This window comes from Epargyreus clarus, unplaced genomic scaffold, assembly GCF_041222505.1.
Source record: "Epargyreus clarus isolate Ecla_fem2 unplaced genomic scaffold, WU_Ecla_fem_2.2 ptg000014l, whole genome shotgun sequence".
Classification (NCBI taxonomy): Eukaryota; Metazoa; Arthropoda; class Insecta; order Lepidoptera; family Hesperiidae; genus Epargyreus; species Epargyreus clarus.
The window spans coordinates 14,297,306-14,320,442 of record NW_027332222.1 but is presented as its reverse complement, the minus strand read 5'-3'; the positions used below and the strand labels follow the sequence as shown (position 1 = coordinate 14,320,442).

Here is a 23,137-nt window from a genome sequence, read left to right as displayed (position 1 = left end):
TTGGAAGTTTATGTAATTATGCTTAGTCATAAGGGAAAATAAATATATAGTGTGTAAATTATTCTTCAAGGGACAAAAAAAAATCTAACTATCCGGCAAGTATTTATAATGACAGCTTTCTGTAGGAGAATGTACGTGAAGTAATGGATACCTAAAGCATTAAGGCTAGTCTGAAGTGTTCGTGGTATGACTCCTGTGGTTGATATAACTATGGGTATTGTTTTAACTGTTTTCACTTTCCATTGCGATTTTATTTCTATTGAAAGATCGGTGTATTTAGTAATCTTGTCCGTGTATGTACTAGTCAAATTGTGTGTATTTGGTACTGCAACATCAATAAGGTAAACTATTTTATTAATCTTGTCGTGAAAAGTAATGTCTGGGCGGTTATAGTGGATTGTCTTATCTGTTAATATGGTTCTATCCCAGTAAAGTTTATAGTTATTAGAATCTATGACCGTTTGGCGAGTATATTTGTAATACGCTATTTTTTCTTTTACAAGTTTGTATTTAAAAGCTAAGTACTGGTGGATGATAGCAGCAACCTGATCATGTCTATGTTTGTAGTCTGTCTGAGAAATGGTTGAGCATGCACCTGTGATATGCTGAATTGTTTCTGACGCTCCTTTACAGTGACTACATTGGTCTGTTACTAAATTGTTATCATATACAATGAATTTTATGTAATTGCGAGTTTCGATTACTTGATCTTGAATGGCTAACATGAAACCCTCTGTTCCGGGAAATAGTTCACCTCTTTTTAGCCAGGTATTGGAAGCTTGTTTATCTATGTGTGGGTTGATTAAGTCTCGCCTATGTCGACCATGGAGGGACTTCTGAAGCCATTCATCGAGTTTTTGTTGTGGTTCTGTGATGGTTTGATTTTTTTGAATAGAGTTATCGTAAAGATTGAGTGGTGTATACTTTATATCAGCTTCATGACATGACAGCTTCATCGTGACCGCTTTATGTAATGGTGAATCATGAGAACGAGTGTGGAAATAAGATCTTAATTTGTGATTTGATTATTGTGAAGATTTTGTAGATCAATTAACCCTCTTCCTCCTTCTAGGTTTGGCTAGGTTAATCTTTGTGTCTTCCGTGCCTGGCTAAAGAGGAAGAAACGCGTCACTTACCGACTGACACAGGTGCTCACCGGACATGGCTGCTTCGGTGAGTACCTGCACAGGATAGGCAGGGAGGCCTCAGCGCGGTGCCACCATTGTGGACATGCCCAGGATTCTGCGCAGCACACGCTCGAGGAGTGCCCAGCGTGGCAACCTGAGCGGCAGATCCTGGTGCAGCACATAGGGCCGGACCTCTCCCCGGAGAATGTTGTTGCTGCGATGGTCCGTTCTGGCGAAGCGTGGGATAGCGTGGTCGCGTTCTGCGACCGCGTTATGCTCGCAAAAGAGGACGCCGAACGGGCCAGGGAGCGCGCCGATCCCGCGCGGAGACGGAGACGCCGTAGGCGTCGATAGCGCCCACTGGCGCGGTGTCCCTGTAGTTCCGGGACTAGAATAGGGCTACGGTATCCCCTGCCTGTCGTAGGAGGCGACTAAAAGGGGGCTTCCAGGGTTGCGGGCGGCAAGAGTGGGAGCTCGAACCGTCCAGCTAGCGACCCCGGGAAGGACGGCGGTATGTGTGGTCGCATACCGTCGTAAACACTACATGTGTGGGAGGAGCGAAAACTGCTCCTCCAGGGTAGAGCCCGATCGGGGCATCGCGCTTGGAGGGCTCCGGTTGTGTTTCGTCGGAGATCCCGGAGTTCTCCAACAAGCGTTGAGGACGGCCACCGGGGGGGTTTTAGTGCGGTAAAAATCCCACATAACCCGGCCTCGCTCCCACGTCGTCGGGTACCTTTTGAAGGTTTCCCCCTCGAGGAAAAAAAAAAAGGTTAATCTTTGTGTGCATGAACGTGGGTGATGCTTTCGGTGTTAAGTCATGGTAGTATTTATAGTTCGTTGGAGTTTTTTTGTGTTTGTGACCGGAGTTTGTGACCACTTTATTATTCCAAACGAGTACGTTAGAAGGGGAATTGCGTATGAATTAATTGCTTTTATGGTATTTTTTGAATTTAGGGCTGTGTGTAATATTTTGGTTATTCTTTCTTTAAATTTGTTGTAAGTAGTTTTTTAGTTTCTTTATGGTATATTTGTCTGCTTTGTTGGAAACCTAAATATTTATATCCAGTGTCTGTATCCACAGGTTCTATTTCTTCGTCTGTGAGTATGTAATAACTGTTATATTCTAAACGTCCTCTATGAACTGATTGTATCCTACACTTATCTATACCAAAGTCCATATGTATGTCTGATGAGAATGATTGTATGATGTCTGCTAGTTTATAAATTTCCTTAAGATTACTTCCGTATAATTTAATGTCATCCATAAATAACAAATGTGATAAAATGTATGATGTTTGATTGTGCCTGATTTTATAGCCACTATTGATACTATTGAGAATGGTTGAAAGTGGGTTCAGTGCCAAACAAAACCAAAGCGGACTCAAAGAGTCCCCTTGGAAAATCCCCCTACGAATATTAATTTGTGCAGTTTCTATGTGATTTAACTTAAGAGCTGTACTCCAATTGTTCATTGTATTCTTAAGGAATTCTATAAGTGCGGGATGTATTTTATAATGTTCTAAGATATATACGAGCCAAGAGTGTGGTATTGAATCATACGCCTTTTTGTAGTCTACATACATTGTATAGATGTTTCTCTTCCTCGTTAACGCTTGCTTAGCAGCTACAGCATCAATATTCAGTTGTTCTTTACACCCTTGGCTCTTTCTGCGGCAACCTTTCTGTTGTTCAGCAAGTATATTATTTTTATCTATGTGTGTGTAAATTAATTATGTAATACAGGCGGTAATAATTTTATAAAAATTCTGAAGACACGTTATCGGTCTATATTTAGCTGGGTTTTTGGAGTCATTTTTGTCCTTAGGAAGCATATAAGTCACTCCTTTGGTTATGTAACTTGGTAAAGTGTGCGGATTTTTAATAAAAATATTAATATATGTGAGTAAGTGTGGATGTATGTTAGTAAATTTTTTAAACCAGTAATTATGTATTTTATCCGATCCAGTGGCTTTCCAACTATGCGTTCTTCCTATTACAGTTTCAAGCAGTTCAATATCTATCCATCAAATTGCATTTCAGGTATATTTTTAACTATTTCTTTATCTTTATTGATCCACTCTCCTTCTGTATGTTTTTTAGAGTTAGTCCAAATATTTGACCAGTACGTGTGTAATTGTTCGAGTGTGGGAGTCTCAGTGTTAGTTTAATTGTTGTATAGTGATGTATTTAAATTTCTGTAGAAAAGTTTCTTGTTATTAGCGAATTGTATGTTTTGGTGTTTTCGTAGCGTTGTTTGTTTGTATCTTCGTAATCGATTTGAAAGTAGATTTAATTTGAATGTCCATGAATTGTGCAAGGTGAGTGTTGTCGTTTTCATGTTTGGAATGTATTTTATACTGTATTTTTATTTTTTCTATGTGCATGGTTAATTTTTTACCTCTATTACCACTCATATATTCTGTTAATCTGTCTATTTTAACTCGTAAGTCTTGTATGCGGTTTTGTAATCTAATTTGCCACCTTGGTAAGTTTTGAGATTTGTTTTTATGGGTATTTCCTAGTGTTGTATATATTTTAGCCCCATTGTAGGTGCATGCTGTAAATGCTGCACAATATAATACTGTTTCAAATTTGGCAAAATCGCTCACATCTTTCAGATATTTAGGTAGCAGGTTAGAGTTAATATAATGTGTTATAGTTGTTAATTTTTTAGACTGCTTTATGTATGGTCTATGTGTAGGTTCAACATTAGTAAAATTATTTAAGGCTCTTATAAATATATCTTCAATTGCAGTACCATTTACTATTATTATTATTATTATTAATAACTGTCAAATAAACATATTGTTCTCTTTCTAAAAATGTTTAAGTATAAATATACGATAATATATTCCACATTGTTAATGATAAAAGACTTAGATCTTCAAAAAATAATTTACGATAAATATTTTAAAGACTAATTACCAAACATAATGAATTTGATTATACATATTTAGATAATTATACATACGTATACCTAATTACCTGATAAAGTAAATACCTATTCAAAGTAAATGTCTCTACGAATATTTTGTTGAATAAAAATAAGATACTGTTTTGTTTTTTACCAACAATAAAAATGTCTAGAAAATATAGAAATTTCTCTAGTAGGTATCCATCACTACTTATTTTTTGTTAACGTTTGGGGAAATCATCTAAAGGTACCCTGTGCCGTTGGAGCGACACATTATGTGGGATTTTTACTGCACTAAAACCCCTACGGTGGCCGTCCTCTGCGCTGCGTAGAGGACTCCGGGATCTCCAAAGGAACGCAACCGGAGTCCTCTTGGCGCGTTGCTCCGTCGGGCTCCGCCTAGGTGTGATATGCACGACGGTATGGGACCACCATCGTCCTTCCCGGGGTTGCTGGCCGGGCGGTTCTTGCCGTCCCCCGGAAGCCCCCTTTTAGTCGCCTTGTACGGCAGGGGATACCGTAGCCCTATTCTGGTCCCGGAACTATAGGGACAATCCATCACTACTTAGTACTTACCTAACTAACAATTTATTGAAGGCTACACGCCCTTATGAATTGCTTATATTAATTGAGCAACTGGAAAAGTGAGATAGATTAGTCGCTTTAGCGATTAATTACTAATTACCGCGACTATTAAAAGTTGCCCGGCAACTATAATAACTTATACGGCACCATTACACCATGACGCATAATCGACTGTGGACTGATATTTGATTTAATTGTTTATGAACAAACATATGCCACTCATTGATGTCACAAGCAACAAAATGGATGACCGAACGACAGCGGACTAAACGACTCAGTAACATAAGACAAGAATGTAACTAATCAACTATCACTCACTTTCTATTTGGACATGGACATGTAGCCTTAAAAATTATCAAAAGAAAGAAGGAAATTAAGTAAATACACCACCTGTCCGAATGGCAGCGGACTAAGCGACTGCTCAGTAGCTTAAGACAAGATGGGAGCCTGCGCAAATATCACTCACGTTATATTTAGCCATGGGCACGTAGCCTTACAAATTATCAAAAGAAATTAGGAAATTAAATAAATAAACCACTCTCGTGTCGGTTATCACGCGATTTTCCGATCCGACAGAGAGGGTTCCATTCCTATCAAATTTAGTTTATGTTGGAGTGAATGAAGAAAGTATCATGTCAAACGAAACAGTTTATAATATTTACAGATACTTAACTCATTATCCGATAAAAACATAATAAGCCGATGGAAAGTAACTTATATGAAAAATTATAAACAATCAATCATTGAATAATCATCTTGTTTTTGTGCTTTGAAACAAGATAAGGAGGAAATAATTACTTCATTCCTAAGTAAATCTAATTCAGTAGTTAGTAGAGACTTGGCAACTTTGAGCCTTGCAACCGACGATCCTATCAAGCATAATATAATGTCCCATGATAATATTAAAGATAAGGTTAAGAAACTCGGCCTCTTGATAGAGGGGTCCGAAGTTTAAATCCCAGGCTCCCTCTGATTTTTCAAAGTTAATTATCATATTAGAAATGAATTATCTAATTATCACTTGCTTAAACGGTGAAAGAAAACATGGTGAGGAAACCTGCACAACTGAGAAATCTTTTAAAAAAAAAATCTTAAAGCCATGTGAAGTCTACCAATAAGCACTTGGCCAGCGCGGTAGACTATGGCCTAATCCTTCTCCGATTCTGAGATGACACTTGTGCTCAGCAGTACTGGGACAGTAATGGGTTATTTATGATGAATGATATATAAAAGCTATATAATATCATTGAATGAGTCCAAGCTTCCACGTGATGATTGATGTTCACAATGCTAGTAGCTTCTCCTTTTATACAGAAATCGCATATCCAAGATCTGTTTTCATAGTTGATTGTTTATATTGATTATTATAGTGATAATAGGATTATAACTATGAATCAATCATTGATATATCAATATCACATTCATACATCGGTACATGATTCGTATACTTAATAAGAAACGGAAAATAAGAAAGCTGTCATAAAATTACTCGTGTGTCTATCTATGTATTCGTCATAGCCGATCTTCTCTGAATTTGCTTGATCGGTTGAGTTAGTTGAAAAATATCGAAAAAATATTAAAATCACAAATGTCTTGGCAGCCATTTTGCTTTTTCATTTTTTTTCCAATATTATTCGAAAACGATACCGATATTAGCATAAAATAAATAAATAAAACCGCCACCTCGGCCGCCATCTTGAATTATTGAAATGTCGTATTTTTTCTATAGTCACTGGAGTGGGAAGAAGAAATTCGCCATTGACAACAAAGTGGTAACTAGCTTCCAACATGCAGATGAATTTCCGATTTCCGACAGTCTAAGATTATATAAAATAAATAAAAAATATGAAAGAGGTTTTTTCGTAACGTCTTTTTAAGCGACTGCCAAGGAAGGGTTATGTTTTCCGCGCGTTTCTTGTATGTTTGTCTTTCTTTATTGTTTTTAGTATTTTTCTCAGATCCTTTCATTTAATACCAAGGAGGTTCAAAAAACAATTAATCTGCCATCTTGGGGCGTTCGTCATATTGGATTAAGAATGACGTCACTAAGGTGGTACGCATTATTATCGAAATAAACGCGTATCTATGCAATAATCAGTTTTGGGTTAAATAGTTTAAAAATCAGTCGCAATATTTGAGTATTATATACATCCTAATTGACAAGGCCAGTTAAATAAAAACTAATAATGTACATAGGTTACCGGATAGTGATTTTTTAATAAAATTGAACATTCCAAGAAAAAGTTACATCTAGGATTCCACCAAATCAAAAAAACGTAGGAAAAGGCAGTAAAGAAGCGACAGATTTTTATTTCTATTAATACGAATTGATTCTCTTTTATATCTTGACTCTTTCTCTGTACCTACATTTAATAACAATGACTTATGCTCTAGTGTTTCACTTGACCGCGAGTGGATACGTTTGTATGACTATTGTCGTAGTTACTATGGAACCATAATATGAAGACATTTGACATTTCCTATGCATGTATTGCTATGCCCTAATATCAAAATTTAACAAATACCTAAAATAATAGAAAATAATTATAGTTTAAAAACTAAAAACCACGCTGAAATCGTTATCCTGACGATCCTGATGAGAAGAATGGAATAAAATTATTAATATCATGTGTTGTCATCGGTTCTTGATAAGTGTTCAAAATTTTAAATTAATCAAACCGTTCAAAGTGGGTAACAAGTAATTAATTTAAAAAATCAAAAACCCGACTGCACCAAAAAGGCTGAAGTAAAATTACCAAATAGTAAAATTGCCAAATACAAAGTTTCATAGTAGGTGTCTGCTTCAAAAACAAAAGATGTTCAAACAATATTATCCTATTTTATCCTCGTAGTGTTCATTTACGCTAATAAAGAACCTATGTGTAAAATTCCAGCACGCTTAAGTTCAGCGGTTTCCCTTTGCGTTGATCTCTGGCACAGCAACTCACTCATTTAGTCAGACAGTCATCTCGATGTGTATATACGAGTATATACGTACTAGCTGACCCGGCAAACGTTGTGTTGCCATATAAATAAAAAAATGTTAAGGATGAACAACCCTTATCACTTAGGTGTAAAAAAAAATAGATAGTGGCCGATTCTCAGACCTACTGAATATGTATATAAAAATTGGTGAAAATCGGTGAAGCCGTTTTGGAGGAGTACGGTAACTAACACGAGAATTTTATATATAAGATATATTATATAATGTATGTGTAATCTCCTCTTAATTTCCTTTATTTTGACACCCTACTCGATAGGTTTGGTTAACTTTTTTAAAACGTGTTACTATTTCGCGAAAAAAATCACTATTTACGGTCTATAAAATATATAACTTCAGTAAATCAAAGTTTCGGTCATTATTTTACCTCGTTAGAGGTAGCATTTCATTATTTTTATCCAACAAGTCTGATACAAAATTTCATAGAGTTTGCTTCAAAATTGACGATTGTTCAAATTAATTTTTAACCCTTATTTTACCCTCTACGGGGTTGATTTTTCGGTGGGGGATAAATAAGTGCGTCCTTGTTCCTATCCAGAAAGCCAAATACAAAATTTTATAGTAGTTGCTTCAAAATTAAAGGATTTCAAAAAAACTGTTTTCCCCTATTTTACCCTCTTAAGGGTAGAATTTCCAAAAGGCCTTTCTTAGTACTTATTCAAGCTATATAGAGAACCTGTGTGCAAAATTTCAGAACTGTAAAGTCCTTGGTTTAGGCTGTACTTTGATTTCTGAAAAATGAAAAAGTCATTTAGTTAGTCAGTCAGTCAATCACCTTACTGTTTTATATATATACAAATATGTTTTTATAATCTCCGTTTAATTTCCTTTCATTTGATACCCTACTCGATAGGTTCGGTTAACTTTTTTTTTTAAATGTGTTACTAATTCGCGCCAAAAATCCGCCATTTTGATTTTTTTTTACTAACACCTATCTAAGGACACTCGGGTCATTGAGACAAATATAATGACACATTAACTGTTGAAATTCATCCAGCCGTTTGTTAGATCGGATCAAATAAAGAAAGACAAACATACAAGATACGCGCGAAAAACATAACCCTTCCTTGGCAGTCGGGTAAAAATCGAGTTCAAAGATTCCGTTACATACATACATGCAGATCAAGCTAATAAAAGCGTGGTAAAAATTGCGCACATACGTACGATGGTACGGACTCTTCCGTACGTAGGTTACATTCATAGAGGATAAACTTCTAGTCCACTCTGGGGCCTACCACCATCTTTTAAAAAACATCATAGTTCATCATAGTTTTATTTCAATATTGTATCAACACATTGTTTTTTCTTACTACGACTTCCTTAAAACAATTTTGTTTTATTCCTGCCGCATGATAGAAAATGTTTAATAATGAGTGATTTGTCTATTCCTTATATCCAAGAGTAATCGAGACATCGAATCTAGTGACATGTCTTTCGCACACGGTCTTGATTGTGATCAGTCGTACGCAGTTGAACAAACTTAAAAACTTATTCATTTTTCGCTTATCCATTGTATAAAACGAGCTGAAATTGTCATATTTTGCTTGAAAAGTTAAATTTCATTTAAAAAAGGATGAATAATTTCGAGCGATATAATACAAAATTGCGTATTGTAATTTTATAAAAAGAATCTTATTTTTCAATGTATGATTAAAATAATATTGTTTTAAGAAATGGTAGTAAGGCTCCTGAAGGTATTGCGCGCAGGTATAGTCAGACACCCAATGCGGTCGAACACAACTACAAGCATATTCTCTAGCAACAGTAAGGGCACACTAAGGAGCTATATACCCATAGGCGGAGCGGGCAGCGGACGGGTGCCGGGGGGTCCCGCGCTGTCTTCATCCCGCTAATATCTACAATTTAGCGCTGCGACGCGACTCGTTTCTATATTCAGAGAGGACTAGAAGTTTGGCGCGCACACTACTTGTCAAATTATGATTTAATACCCTGTGATCGACTGTTTTTGTTATCTTATTATCACAAGAATAATCAGTATTAAACGAAATTATTGATAGGCGATTTCCGTATAAAAGGAAATGATTCTAGCATTGAGGTCACCAATAACCATGTGGAAGCTTGGACTCGTTATATGCTTGGTAGGGTCAGCGGTGGCCGGGCCCCCACCCGTTTCCAAGTCTCAAGAAGAGATCCAGAGCTTCAGGGAGGCCTTAGAACAGTCTAGACATGGTAAGGAGACGTCAATTTATTTGATAATGTGTGTTAATTAAATAGTTTTATTTTTTATTTTTTGATTATTATTATGCACGTTATTGATAATCAATCTAATAGTTTTTTGCATACCAGAGATCGAAATTTGATAATTTCTGGCATACCCTCTGGCATACAAACCTCGATTGTCAAATTTCGATCCTTGGTAAGCAAAACATTGTATAGTTTGATTGTTAATAAAGGGCATTAGCACAGTATAAGGACCTATATTTGTACTGTGGCATTAGTGTCTACTTATGTCAGAGGTACCAAGCTTGTTGATGATTTCATGTAGTGTTTTTGTATTGTACCTCATTGATAATAGATGTTTAATTACACAGAATCGCGGTGATCTGATATTTTGGGTATATTAACATGATGATCCTTAATTTTTTGATGAAGGGAACTGTATGGAGCTGAGCTAAAAATCAAGTATGATTAATGCTTTTAAATGTTACTAACGGAAAATTACGGTGTCAGTTCTACAGTTCGCTGCACTTTCTTTGTGAATCAACCTCATTGTCTAAATCTGAGGACCAATTCCAGGTGATGGTTACCGCCTTTCTGAGCGCATGCTCATGAATCCCAAGGCCAATGAGTGGGAGAATAGCGGTAAATTCCAGGGTGACATCATCCTGGATCAGTGGCAAATCGACGAGTTGGTGGAGGACTTCGCTGGAACCAGGAAGGCCTACATCAGGGCCAACACTAGATGGCCAGGCAACACCGTCGTCTTCGAATTCGGGGCTGGTGAATTTAGTAAGTTCATTTTATTACGGTTCTGAATTTATTTGATGGTGCTTTGAAATCTCTTCCCAGATTTACTGTCCATTAACTCACATTTCAGAATTAAGATGTCACATTCTCAAATTAATACCTACCTTTTATATGTGGAAGCCACTATGACCAAAATTGTGAACCATAAATTTAATTAAATTAAATACTATTCTGCTATGCAAATTTTAGTATATTTATCAAACTTTTTAGTATCAACCCATTCCTGTCCCACTGCTGGGCACGGGTCTCCTCTCTTCACATATCTTTGACAATTTTTTTTATAAATCTCTCAGGTATGCAGGTTTCCTCACGATCTTTTTCTTCACCGTTTAGCAAGTGATAATTAATTCTTAATACGCACATAAGTTTGAAAAATCAGAGGTGCGGTCTGGGATTTGAACTTCGGACCCCGAATTGAGAGGCCGAGTTTCTTAACCACTAGGCTACCACTGCCACTTTTTAGTATATATTTATCAAACTCTTATTAAAATCAATACATTTGTCGCTTTAAGTATTTCATGTAGATTAACTTTGTCTTTCATACTAATAGCCCGGTCAAGTTAGACATAAAAATAGTGGTCAAATAGCTAAAATTCCGGGAAAGCTACATTTTTGTAGAGACCTTGGGTTTACCATTACAAATAAAGTGTCAAAAGTCCCCATCGGTCCGAAGTGTGCGTCGGCAGTTATTCGAGGTCAAATGTCAAAATTTTAGGTTCTTTGATTTTTTTTTTCGAAAACGGTAAGTTTTATCGAAAATTACCTAGGACCAAGTTGTAGCTCTTAAAATTCTCTACAAAATAGTCCTTATATATTTTTTCTCTAGAACCTATTATTAATCAGATATTGCGCTTGTAAGAATTATGTGTACATAATATGCATATATTTCCACACCACCTGTGAAATAGGATACTCAGCGCGTTTTTTTTAACGTGGTTTCCCTGGGAGGACTGTTCCACGAACCTTTATGATGTTATTTCCAGCAACAAGACTTATTTAGGATGTAGTGATAGTATGAAGAATATTGATATTGGTTATTGAGTTCAACTGTCGTTCTAATTTCTTTGTTACTTTAATATATTTTTTTATAATATTGGAGTAGCAGACTAGCATGCAGTCCACCTTATGGTAAGTGGCTACTGCCGCCCATAGATATGTATAATTAACCCCAGATAGGATTAGATATTCCTACCTAAAGTCGGTCACAAATGCGCCCCTACCCCTGAGGACTAACTAAGTTGGAACGTCTCGGAAAAGTATGTCTCCCTTACCACACCCTTCAAACCAGAACACAGCAGCGCTTAACACTGCTGTTATGAGGCAGAAATAGGTGTAGCGGTGGTGCCGCCGGAGTCGAACCACCAAGAGTTCTATCCCATTCAAAAAATTTGATTCATACTCTACTTAAATAATCATGTTTTCTTCGATTTATTCTTCGTCTTCTTCTTCCTCCTCTTGCTGAATGTCTAGAAATTGTTCATACGAAGATGAATCAGTTGTCTCTGTCATCAAAATCACATGAATCTTCCTCTCTTGTATTTAATGGACCATTTGAGCAAGATAGACCTTGGTAATTGGTACACGCCGAAGAACTGAAGAATTGTTTCTTCACCTCAAGCAATAATCAAATTACGAAGGGAATTTGGCTTCTTCTTACTATTTATGGAGCTCCAAAAATTATTGCGTAGATACATAGATATATCTATGCGTAGATAAGTACAGACACTTAACATCTTTTCCTTCTCCAACATCGGCATCTGTTATTCAACACTTGTATCAGGTCAGACATGGCAAGGCAATCAACTGAACCCTGAAAACTGGGGTTCAAAATTAATGAATAATACTTTGGAATCGATTCAAACTTTACTGACCCCCATTCGAGAAAAACTTGTTAACACTATTTTTTGCTATTGCAAAAAAGGTCGTAGTGCCAAATGTGGCTGTAAAAAAGTAGGGTTACAGTGTTTTCAGCGTGTACCAATTGCCAAGGTCTATCTTGCTCAAATGTTTAATTAAATACAAGAGAGGTATAGGATCTGATGAAGAGACAACTGATTCGTCTCCATTTAAACAATTTCTAAACATTCAGCAAGAGGAAGAAAAAGATGAAGAAAGAATAAGAAAAAGAAATAGAAGAAAACGTGATTGTTGCAGTTGAATATGAAGGGAATAAATCAGATTAATGTAACAAAAAATTAGAACGACAGTTGAACTCAATAACCAATATCAATAATCTTCATACTATTAAATAAGTATTGTCCCTGAAAATAGCATCTTAAAGGTTCTTGGGATAGTCCCCCCAGGGAAACCATGTTAAAAAACCCCGCTATGTACGCTATTTCACAGGTGGGTGGATATCATGTAAAACGTAATTCGTACAAGCGCAATATCTGAATAATTATTGGTTTCAGAGAAAAAAAATATTAGCACCATTTTATAGAGAATTTTAGGAGCTACAACTTTGGCCTGAGGTATTTTTCGATAAAACTTACCGTTTTTGAGAAAAATCCAAAAAACCTAAAATTTTTACGTTTGACCCCGAATAATTGCCGACGCACACGTCAGATCGATGGGGACTCTTGACACTTTATTTGTAATGGTAAACCCAAGGTCTCTACGAAAATTCAGCTTTCCCGGAATTTTTGCTATTTCAATGTCTAACTTGACCGGACTATAAGTAATTTGACCGCATAGTCTAAAAGTTATCATGAAATAATTGACTTGAATGGAGCGCCATTAGTAATTTTAGTTATTTAATTACTCTAATTCTTTGCTAACACGACCAATATTAAACGCAAATAACTTCTGTCCGTCCTGTTTATTAATCAGTGTTTAATAATCCGTGTGTTATTAAATTTGATATGGATAATTTAAAGCCTGGGAAAGGACATAGGGCTACTTTTTATAAAATGTAAGCCGGATTGACTTACACACCTAGCGGTTAACGCACAGCCGAAACTACTACATTTAGCGTCTTGAAATTTGCAGATAGGTTCTATTATAGCTTAAATGACTACTAAGAAAGGAATTTTCATAATTCTACCCTCAAGAGTTTCCCTCTTGATCTTATAGGGGTTTAAAGAATGTATGGAATCCGTCAGTTTTGAAGTTAGACATCTGAAATTTTGGATGTACGAGTAATTAATAAATATATTTTTTTACTATTAAGATTATTTTATTTTACTAAACACGGATCTGTTTAAAACATTATATTTATTTTAAGAAATTGAAGTTTAAATAAATAATATGATCTAGAAAAAAAGACAGGCTCAGGCTACGACTATTACTCGTATATTATATGATTTTGAGGAGAAAGATCCATCATGCTTTCGCAGGTGGACTGCTCGTCTGCTTTGCCTATATATAAAAAAGGATCTCGATCCCATCATTGCTGCTTACTATGAGCCATATGGTGGAAAATGATTTCTACTGCAAACAGAGCAGTGCGGGTCTTATAATGGTTTCTTTGTTACAGCTGCTCAGCAGCAACAAGCCATTATTGCGATGATGAACTGGATCAGTCATTTCACATGTGTCCGCTTCCGTCATAGAAATGCCAACGAGAGGAACTTTGTCAGGCTTACTGTAAGTAAATTATTTCGTAATGCTTATTAACTGAATGAAGCGAGTACCTTATTGATCAACACGCAAACGATTTCTGACCAGGAACCGTCTAAGACAGACATTTATAAGCATTTTGAATTTAAATTTCAATTTTTAATTCTAACCAGTTCCAAGGGTTTCACGACACTGGAAATCCCAGTGAAACTAAAGTACAAAAAACGTAAAACTTCATTTCATATTTTATTATTAACTGACTTATCTGAAATTAGTTACATATGAGTAATCGAATCGCGTATCAATGGATTCTTATAATGAATGCATTAGAACTTCTTTAAAATTACAATTTAAAGTTTAGTCTTCATCAGAACGATGATATTTCTCTTTGAACAAATCACAATAGCATACTGCTGCTGTATAAGAATAGAAGTGAAGGATGCAATTGAAGCTCTACTTTATTGCAGGGTCGACCTGATGGATGTTACGCCAGTGTGGGCTTCGATGTCAACCGTGGTGTCCACACCATGAACCTGGCTCGCAACACGCCTGGTCGCGGTTGCTTCATACCCGTTATCATTGTCCACGAGTGGTTCCACGTCATCGGCATGTTCCACATGCAGTCCACTTACACCAGATACAACTATGTTCGCATTTTCTGGGAGAATATTACACGCGGTTAGTATTTTGCATCAATAGTCTCTGACTTTGAGAATTCGGGTATGGCTGAACAATCCGTCAAAAATCTTTAAACTGTGTCTACCAATCCACACTTGGCTAACATGGGCTACACTCTAAACCCTTTTAATACACCCGTTTCAAAGACCCTTGACCAGCTTAATGATAATTACCGGGGTCAACAATGATGACGACAAATGTGTGAAAATGAATCGATCGTTGCAACGCGCATATGAAAAACCTTCTTATCATACTTCACCACAAAGTGAACTTCATATTTTAATTACCTCACAGGCATGGCGCATAACTTTTACCGCTTCGATAATCGCATCGTCTCCAACCACGGGCTGCCTTACGAATATAGTAGTTGCATGCATTACGGAACCCACGCCTTCACCACCAATGGACGGGCTACTCTTCTGCCTACTCGTGTAAGTATAAAGCTATACACAAGAAATATGTTAGAATAAGTGCTCAGTAATACGTCAAACGTCTGCTGTCACAACAAAATGACAGATTTAAAATTAAATTCAATATTACACCTACATAAAAATGATACGAGTAGAACTTATATTTTTAATTGTGAATTTATATTCCAGCACTACAACGGGCAGTTGGGACAGGTACAATTCGTGACCCACATTGACTTCATGCGGACCAACAGGCACTACAACTGCCCTGGCGCCTGGAGGAACGACATCAAGAGTTTGGAGCAATTGCGAGAAATAGTTCACGCTGAGGACGTCGAGCCGGTCGAGGACATAAAGCTGGAAGACTTGCCTCCACAAGAATACTACGTGCCAGAGCATGAAGATGAGTTCATGCCAGAACAAGAGTTCAAGCCCGAGCAAGCGTTCATGCCAGAGCAACCGTTCATGCCAGAACAAGATTTCGTGGCAGAACAGCAAGAATATGAACCAGAACAGCAAGAATATGAACCAGAACAGCAAGAATATGAACCAGAACAGCAAGAATTTGATCCAGAACAATAATATTTTTTTATTAAATTGTAAATTTTGAGAAGTTTAAATTAAAATATATCTTTGTTACTGAAAGTTTTTGAATTACATTTATTGAAAGCACAAAGTTTTTCATTCTTAACCTAACCTAACCTTACTTCTTAATCTAATTTCAGAGTTCAAAACAAGATGATAAATTATAAATGAATGTGTGACTATATACATGTATAAACGTAATCTGGTGTTTAAAAAAGAAAAATCATCTCATTCCCTTTTGTAGGTATTCCTACTTTTTTTCCTTTCCTACCTTCTATTACTTGAATGTCAACAACAAATGTTTTTAAAGCCCTCTCACTGTCTTACGAGAATGAGTGTTCTTTTTGTAAGGAATATTTGTAGTTATTTTGAGAATTATTATTTGCAAAGTATATTAATAAAATACATTTTTCACTAGACCACGTTTTTATTCATTTCTATTTTAAACTTGAGTCGCCGAACAATATCATTTTATACGCAACCAGTAATATAGATTACAATTTATATAAAAAAGGTTCTTACAATACGCCCCCTTTATTATCTATATATACCCACCTATAACAAAACTCTACATAAATACTACCAAACGTAACTCTTTCGTGGAATTGTCTAAATAGTTCAATCCCCTCACTAAACTCTGACACGGTAGACTACTGTTACTATCTGAGTTACCTTTTGTTTATTTCAAATCAACCTCCATTGAAGTTGACACGGACTTACAAACGGACATACCAAACGCTGGCAATAATTCTAAATTCATTGTTTTTGGTCTCAAGTAATCACTCAGTCATCTATGCTATCACGCGGAGATTCAACAAGAACCCAAGTTTGATTTTCTTTTAGCGCAAATTACGATTAGGCCAACACTCAAGCCGTTACAGGACCACTTTTTTAATTAAATCACATGTTAAAAAGTTGTAAATTCAGTTTGTTTCCTCTCTCTAACAAGATAACGCCTATTACTATCATTGCTTATATCAACAGATTCACGTTTCGTTACTTCAGGCTCGCTTACATCCGTCATAGCATTAGTCACATTACTTATATCACTTGTATCTGTTACCGCAGGCATACGTACACCTCTATCACCTGTAACACCAGCATCATTCATGCACTCTTTTCATTCATCATCACTTTCATTCGAACATGACATAACTTAAATCATCGAATAAATTAAATCGAAAAAGTTACTATTTTGACAACTGGAATTACTCCCGTTATCCTCAGGAAAAACATCTTCTAAAAACTTAACACCTCGACTGATTGTGATTTCACGTGTCTTCGTATTAAATAATCGATATCTTCTTATGAATATCCGACAAAAATCATTGGTTTTGACTTTGCATTTTCTAACTTTCGTCTTTTCTGTTTGGTATAAGAGTAACATCCACTCGTTTCCCAGACCATTTTTGTAGTGGCACGCAGTCTTTCACTGCCTTCGTCGGACTCCGGTTTTTGATATAAATCACAGTATTTAACGCTCATGCTCAAATTCGCTTCAATTTATAATAGACTTCTCGCTTTTTCTATAATAGCTCTTTCAACCATACCATTCTGTTTGGTGGTATATACTATATATCGCCTTCTGATGTAGAATTCCATTTGTTGACAAAAAAATATCGTAAGCTCTATTACAAAACTTCGTTCCACCATCTGATCTCATACACTTGTTCGAATTGCTAGTTGCTTTTTCAACGCGAACTTTATATTTTTGAAATTTCCTAAAGTCTCACTATTATGTTTGAGAAAATAAACACGTGTCATTCGAGTATAATCGTCGATAATTAATAATGAAATACTATATTTTTGTAGATGATTATTTATTAATATTATAAAACATAAAACAAGTATTACGAAATATAAAAAATGCCATCAAAAACACTGCTTGTAAAAAAATCCAAGCCTCGCCATTCAGCTCTTCCACCGTAAAAAGTCGTAAGATCCATGGAATCCAAGTCGGCTGATTCATACAGACTCTACTTAAGAGACCTTCCGTCTTAAGGTATTATCTCACTATCTAACCTAACAACATCTCATGGGACATTGGACATTGAGGATAGATGGCGCTGTGCCACTGTAAACATTAGCTCCGTGTTAAATAATTCTTAAAAATAGACATCAATACATAAGTCAGTGAAATATAGCTCAATCAACCTTACTAATACTAAATTTATTGTGAAAGTGTTATCAAAGTGTAAAACTATAAGTGAAGTGAGAAAATACAACTAAAAATAACAGACAATACATTACAAGAAAAACCGACAATACAAGAAAACCCATCAAGGAAACGGCACTATTGAAGTCAAAGTGTAAAATAATCGCTGCAAAGTGCCTAAAAAATCAGATAAAAAGTGAACAATACCAAAAACTAAATTTTCATTCAACGTATTACTAATTCAAATCACAACAAGCACTTTGGACTTTGAACTCTAGTTAGTTGTCATACAACGTCGTGTCGTACAACTAACGACACCTATTGAAGCGCCCAAAAACTATTTCTAAAAATTGTCAACCACGACATCTATCACTTGACCCGGAACTATTTAATTAGCTAGTATACCAGCTTAGTAATCAACGAAACTTATACAAGCTTTATAGCAACGAAATCCAGATGGCGTCACATAAACACTCATGCGCAGGATGTCTACAACCAATTATGGAGAAACAACACCTTACATGTAGATCGTGTAAAGATAAATATGACTTACAGTGTGCCAATATTTCAATAAATCATTTTGAAAGTAAACTTTTCAAACAAAATGTACTAAACTCGTGGATTTGTCAACTATGCCATAATAAGTTACCAAAGACGGATAATACAAACACCCCAATTCGACAACAGCAAGCAACTACTTCCTCCGATAATACAGCAATCCCACAATGCTCCTCACCTTCTCCCAGGCGCAAAGATAGTATGAATATAACAATCAGGAAAAACCAATTTGCGCCAACCGTACAAAGTAATCTCATACACTCAGACGATGATTCAAGCATTCTGGGTGATACTCTAGATAACATGAATATGAACACAATATCTACGCCAAAAAGTCAGCAAAAAATGACCCAAACTGAAGTAATTATAAAGGAAATGGAAAAATTATTAGACAAAAAGTTGGAAAAAAATAGACAATCTATAATACCAGAACTGAAGGAAATAATTAAAACCGAAATTACAAACGCTCTAACTAAAACAGAAAAGAAACTAATGCAAAACATTAACAACTTAAGCTACGAACAAGATAACATCAAAAAGGAATTAAATACCTTAAAAACACAAATCAAAGAAATAGAAAACGAATACAATAAATTAAAAAGTACAATAAATACAATCCAACACAAGTTATCAAAAACGCAAGAGACTTCACTGGTAAAATCACTCCCCGAAATAATGAAACAGACAGATAAAAAAACCATAGTACTCTACGGCTTGGATGAACACAAATGGGAAAACGATTTTGAACTCCACGATAGAATCATATACATTTTCCAAGACCTTTTTGCAGTGAACCTAACTGGATATATTGAGGATGTCTCTAGATTGGGAAAAAAGGGCTACCGCCGGCCACTATTGATAGAACTTATAAGTAAAAGTATGACAAAATTCTTGCTTAGAAACAAGGGAAGTTTAAGAAACACAGGGTTGGCCATATCTGAGTTTCTGGACCGATCGACCTTATTGGAACGCAAGAAATTAAGAAATACAATGATTGACGCAAGGAAAAACGGACACCACGCAATAATAAAAAATAATATACTATTTATCAATGGAAAAGAGACTAAACTGACCTACGAGACGGACACATTGCACTACAATAGTAAAAATAAAACACAAGGTATAGAAACGCAAACATTAGAACAAAATCGACCAGGTATCATAGAAGAATCTTCAAATAACAGTTACAATAGCCACAGACTTGCCCACAGCGATGAAGACATCACACGTCAAACTCCGAAAGGAAATTACACAAAACCACCATCAAAACATCACACTTTTCGCGACTGATTTGAAAATAATATTCCAGAACATTCGAAGTATTAATAACAAGCGACATCTAGTAGAAGCAGAATTGGCTAACGATAAGTCAATAAAAATTATTTGTTTCACGGAAACATGGATAACAGAAGCTAAAAGAGACTTACTGTTTTTAACAAACTATATTTGTGCAGCATCATACTGTAGACAACAACACGACGGCGGCGGCGTATGTATATTCTTAGAAGAACCTCTAAATTATACTGTTCTCAAAGAAGTATCTAAAATGTCAGTAGAATACGTTTTTGAAACGTGTGGTATTGAAATTTCTAATCTTAATCTAGTTGTAATAGTCATATACTGGCCAGAAAAAAACCGTCACTCCGAAATTTTTTATAGTTCTTTGGAGAAACTCCAAAAATATTTAACCTTACACTATTTTAAAAGGAACAAAATTTTGGGAGGAGATTTTAATGTAAACATATTAGAAAAGTCAAATCAAAGTCTTAATTTACTGAACATGATGATAGGATATAACTTTCATCAGTTTGTAAACAAACCCACAAGAGTTACAAAAACTAGTGCAACGTGTTTAGATTTATTATTTACAAATTTTCAGAACGTTAAAAGTGAAATAAATGTATACGATTACGGGTTCTCGGATCATAAAGCTGTGATATATACATATGAAACACAAACACGATCAGGACATAGAAATATTTGGTATGCAAAAAAAAGACGATTTAATGAAGATAACATAAAAAAATTTAAAACCCAGTTGGAAAAGACAAATTGGAAACAACTCCTAACAAACGACAAAGATATAAACCATAACTATACAATCTTCCACATGCAAATACAAAATATTTTAAACAATCATATACCAAAGGAAAAAATAATATTAAAACCATATCACGAAAAAAAGTGGCTAACACGTGGACTAAAAGTATCATGTAAACATAAACGTCTATTAAAACTATTAACACAACAAACTAAAAACTCTATACTACATAATCACTATAAAACATATGAAAAAATATTAAAACAAAGTATAAAAAAGTCAAAAAGGATACAGAATATAAACAAAATAAAGAAATCAACGAATATTGCAAAAACCATGTGGAATATAATAAAAGTTAATACAAATAAATTTATTAAGAAACCGAAACAAAATTTAAAAATTAAAATAAATAACAATATGACAACAAATCCTTCAATTATAACCAATTATTTCAACGAATTCTTTGCGACAACGGGGGAAAGTGACGAAAATCACATTCCTCAAGGAAGACCCGTTATACACCCCACTGAAAATTCTATATATATCGGACCTGTTCAACAAAAAGAAATTACATCTGTTATTAAAAATTTAAAAAGCAAGTATAGTTTTGGATGGGATGAAATACCCCCGATACTAATAAAAAAGTGCATAAACGAGTTAAGCCCTCCTCTTACTATATTAATAAATCAATCTCTCTCGGAAGGTGTAGTACCGAATCTATTAAAAATATCGAAAATCACACCGATCCATAAAAAAGGCGATCAAACTGACTGCAACAACTTTCGTCCTATAGCTCTCTTGTCAAGCTTCTCAAAAATTTTTGAAACAGTAATGACTACCCGGCTTTATTTCTTCTGTGAAAAATATAATATTCTAGATGAGAGTCAAAACGGCTTCCGGAAAAATCGCTCGACTACACTGGCAGTGTTTAAATATATACAACAAATTTTGCAATTATTAAACCAACAAAAGTACGCCGTAGGTATTTTATTAGATATGAGTAAAGCATACGACCGGGTTAATTATGATATCCTCCTAAAGAAGTTGCACGGAATAGGCATACGAGGAACAGCATACGATTGGTTTTCTTCATATTTAAATAACCGTACCCAATACACCGAAATAGAACATTACGACATGCAAACAGGTATCATAACAAAAGAAAAATCAAAATTTATAGAACTTAAAAAATCAATACCACAGGGATCCGTGCTGGGATGTATATTATTCCTAATATATATCAACGATTTGCCCAAATGCGTAAACACCACAAGTATTCTATTTGCTGACGATATTTCATTAGTATTTCCTTGCTCTGATGATTCGCTACTGAATCAAAAGTTAAACACCCTGTTGGATAACGTGAATTCCTGGCTAAGCGACCATAATTTAAAAATAAATATAAACAAAACAAAAATATTACAGTTTAGACCTCACCAGAAATGCCCCTTAAATATTAATTATCAAATTCATAACACACATATAGAATGTGTAGATAGCGTTAAATTATTAGGCCTACACATCGACACACATATCAACTGGAAAAATCATATCCAATACATATCAACAAAATTATCAAGATGTATATACGCTTTGTATGAGTTAAAAAAGGTTACGGACTTAAAAACAGCTAAGTCCGCTTATTACGGATATGCGCACGCGTGGCTCCAATACGGCATAATACTCTGGGGAAATAGCACAGACACTAACAAATTATTCACCTTACAAAAGAAATGCGTACGGATATTAGCCAACATTAAACAATCGGAAAGCTGTAGAAAATATTTCACAGATCTCAATATATTAACTTTAACGTCCATGTACATTATAGAAATATGCAACTTTGTAAAAAAACATAATAATCTATTTGTCTGCTCCAATGAAACAAAAAAATATAGTTCACGAAATCCGAACAAACTCGCAATACCACAATCTAGACTAGCAATGTATGGCTCCGGACCCTATTCTATGTGCGTCAAAATATATAATAAAATTCCGAAAGAAATCCAAGATGAAGACTCGCTTACATTTAAAAACAAACTAAGGAAACTATTAATAAGTAAATGCTATTATTCACTACAAGAATTTTTTGAATGACTATACCTACAATCTACTTCAATAAAAATCTCACCTTTAACCTAAATAATGATAATGTTGACATTCCTATACTTAATTAAATACAATTTACATACATACAATTTACATTAATATTAATTTTATATAATTGATTAATTTGACTTTGTATAAATATTGACATTTTATTGATATGAACCTATTAAAATGTAATAATAATGTATTTTCCATTTTATATAAACAATGACGATTCTAAGTTAAGATAAATATGAGCTAATGTGAATGTATTTCATTGCAATGCCCTAGCAGGGTACATGCATGTTCGAATACCCTACTTGTAACACCATAATTATGTACTGTATGCATGAGCAATAAAAATTTGAATTTGAATTTGAATTTGGACCATATCAATATTAAAAATATTTTATGTTTCAAATAAATAGATTGGATTTGGCAATCGTACT

The 23,137-nt window shown here is 35.1% G+C and overlaps 1 protein-coding gene across 2 annotated transcripts in view; it reads left to right on the top strand.

Moving 5' to 3' along the window:
- Positions 1 to 9,649: 9,649 nt before the first annotated feature.
- The window catches only part of LOC140746956 (hatching enzyme 1.2-like), an 83,024-nt gene continuing 69,536 nt past the window's right edge, over positions 9,650 to 23,137 (top strand). The window contains exons 1-6 of one of the 2 annotated variants that reach the window (XM_073079150.1): positions 9,652 to 9,817; positions 10,385 to 10,597; positions 14,091 to 14,200; positions 14,641 to 14,851; positions 15,146 to 15,282; positions 15,451 to 15,918. In XM_073079150.1, coding sequence (XP_072935251.1) covers positions 9,667 to 9,817; positions 10,385 to 10,597; positions 14,091 to 14,200; positions 14,641 to 14,851; positions 15,146 to 15,282; positions 15,451 to 15,843 — 1,215 coding nt within the window. In that variant the 5' untranslated portion in view covers positions 9,652 to 9,666 and the 3' untranslated portion in view covers positions 15,844 to 15,918. Of the gene's footprint in view, positions 9,818 to 10,384; positions 10,598 to 14,090; positions 14,201 to 14,640; positions 14,852 to 15,145; positions 15,283 to 15,450; positions 15,919 to 23,137 lie in introns of those variants that run through there. The other variant, XM_073079148.1, reaches the window with a different exon arrangement.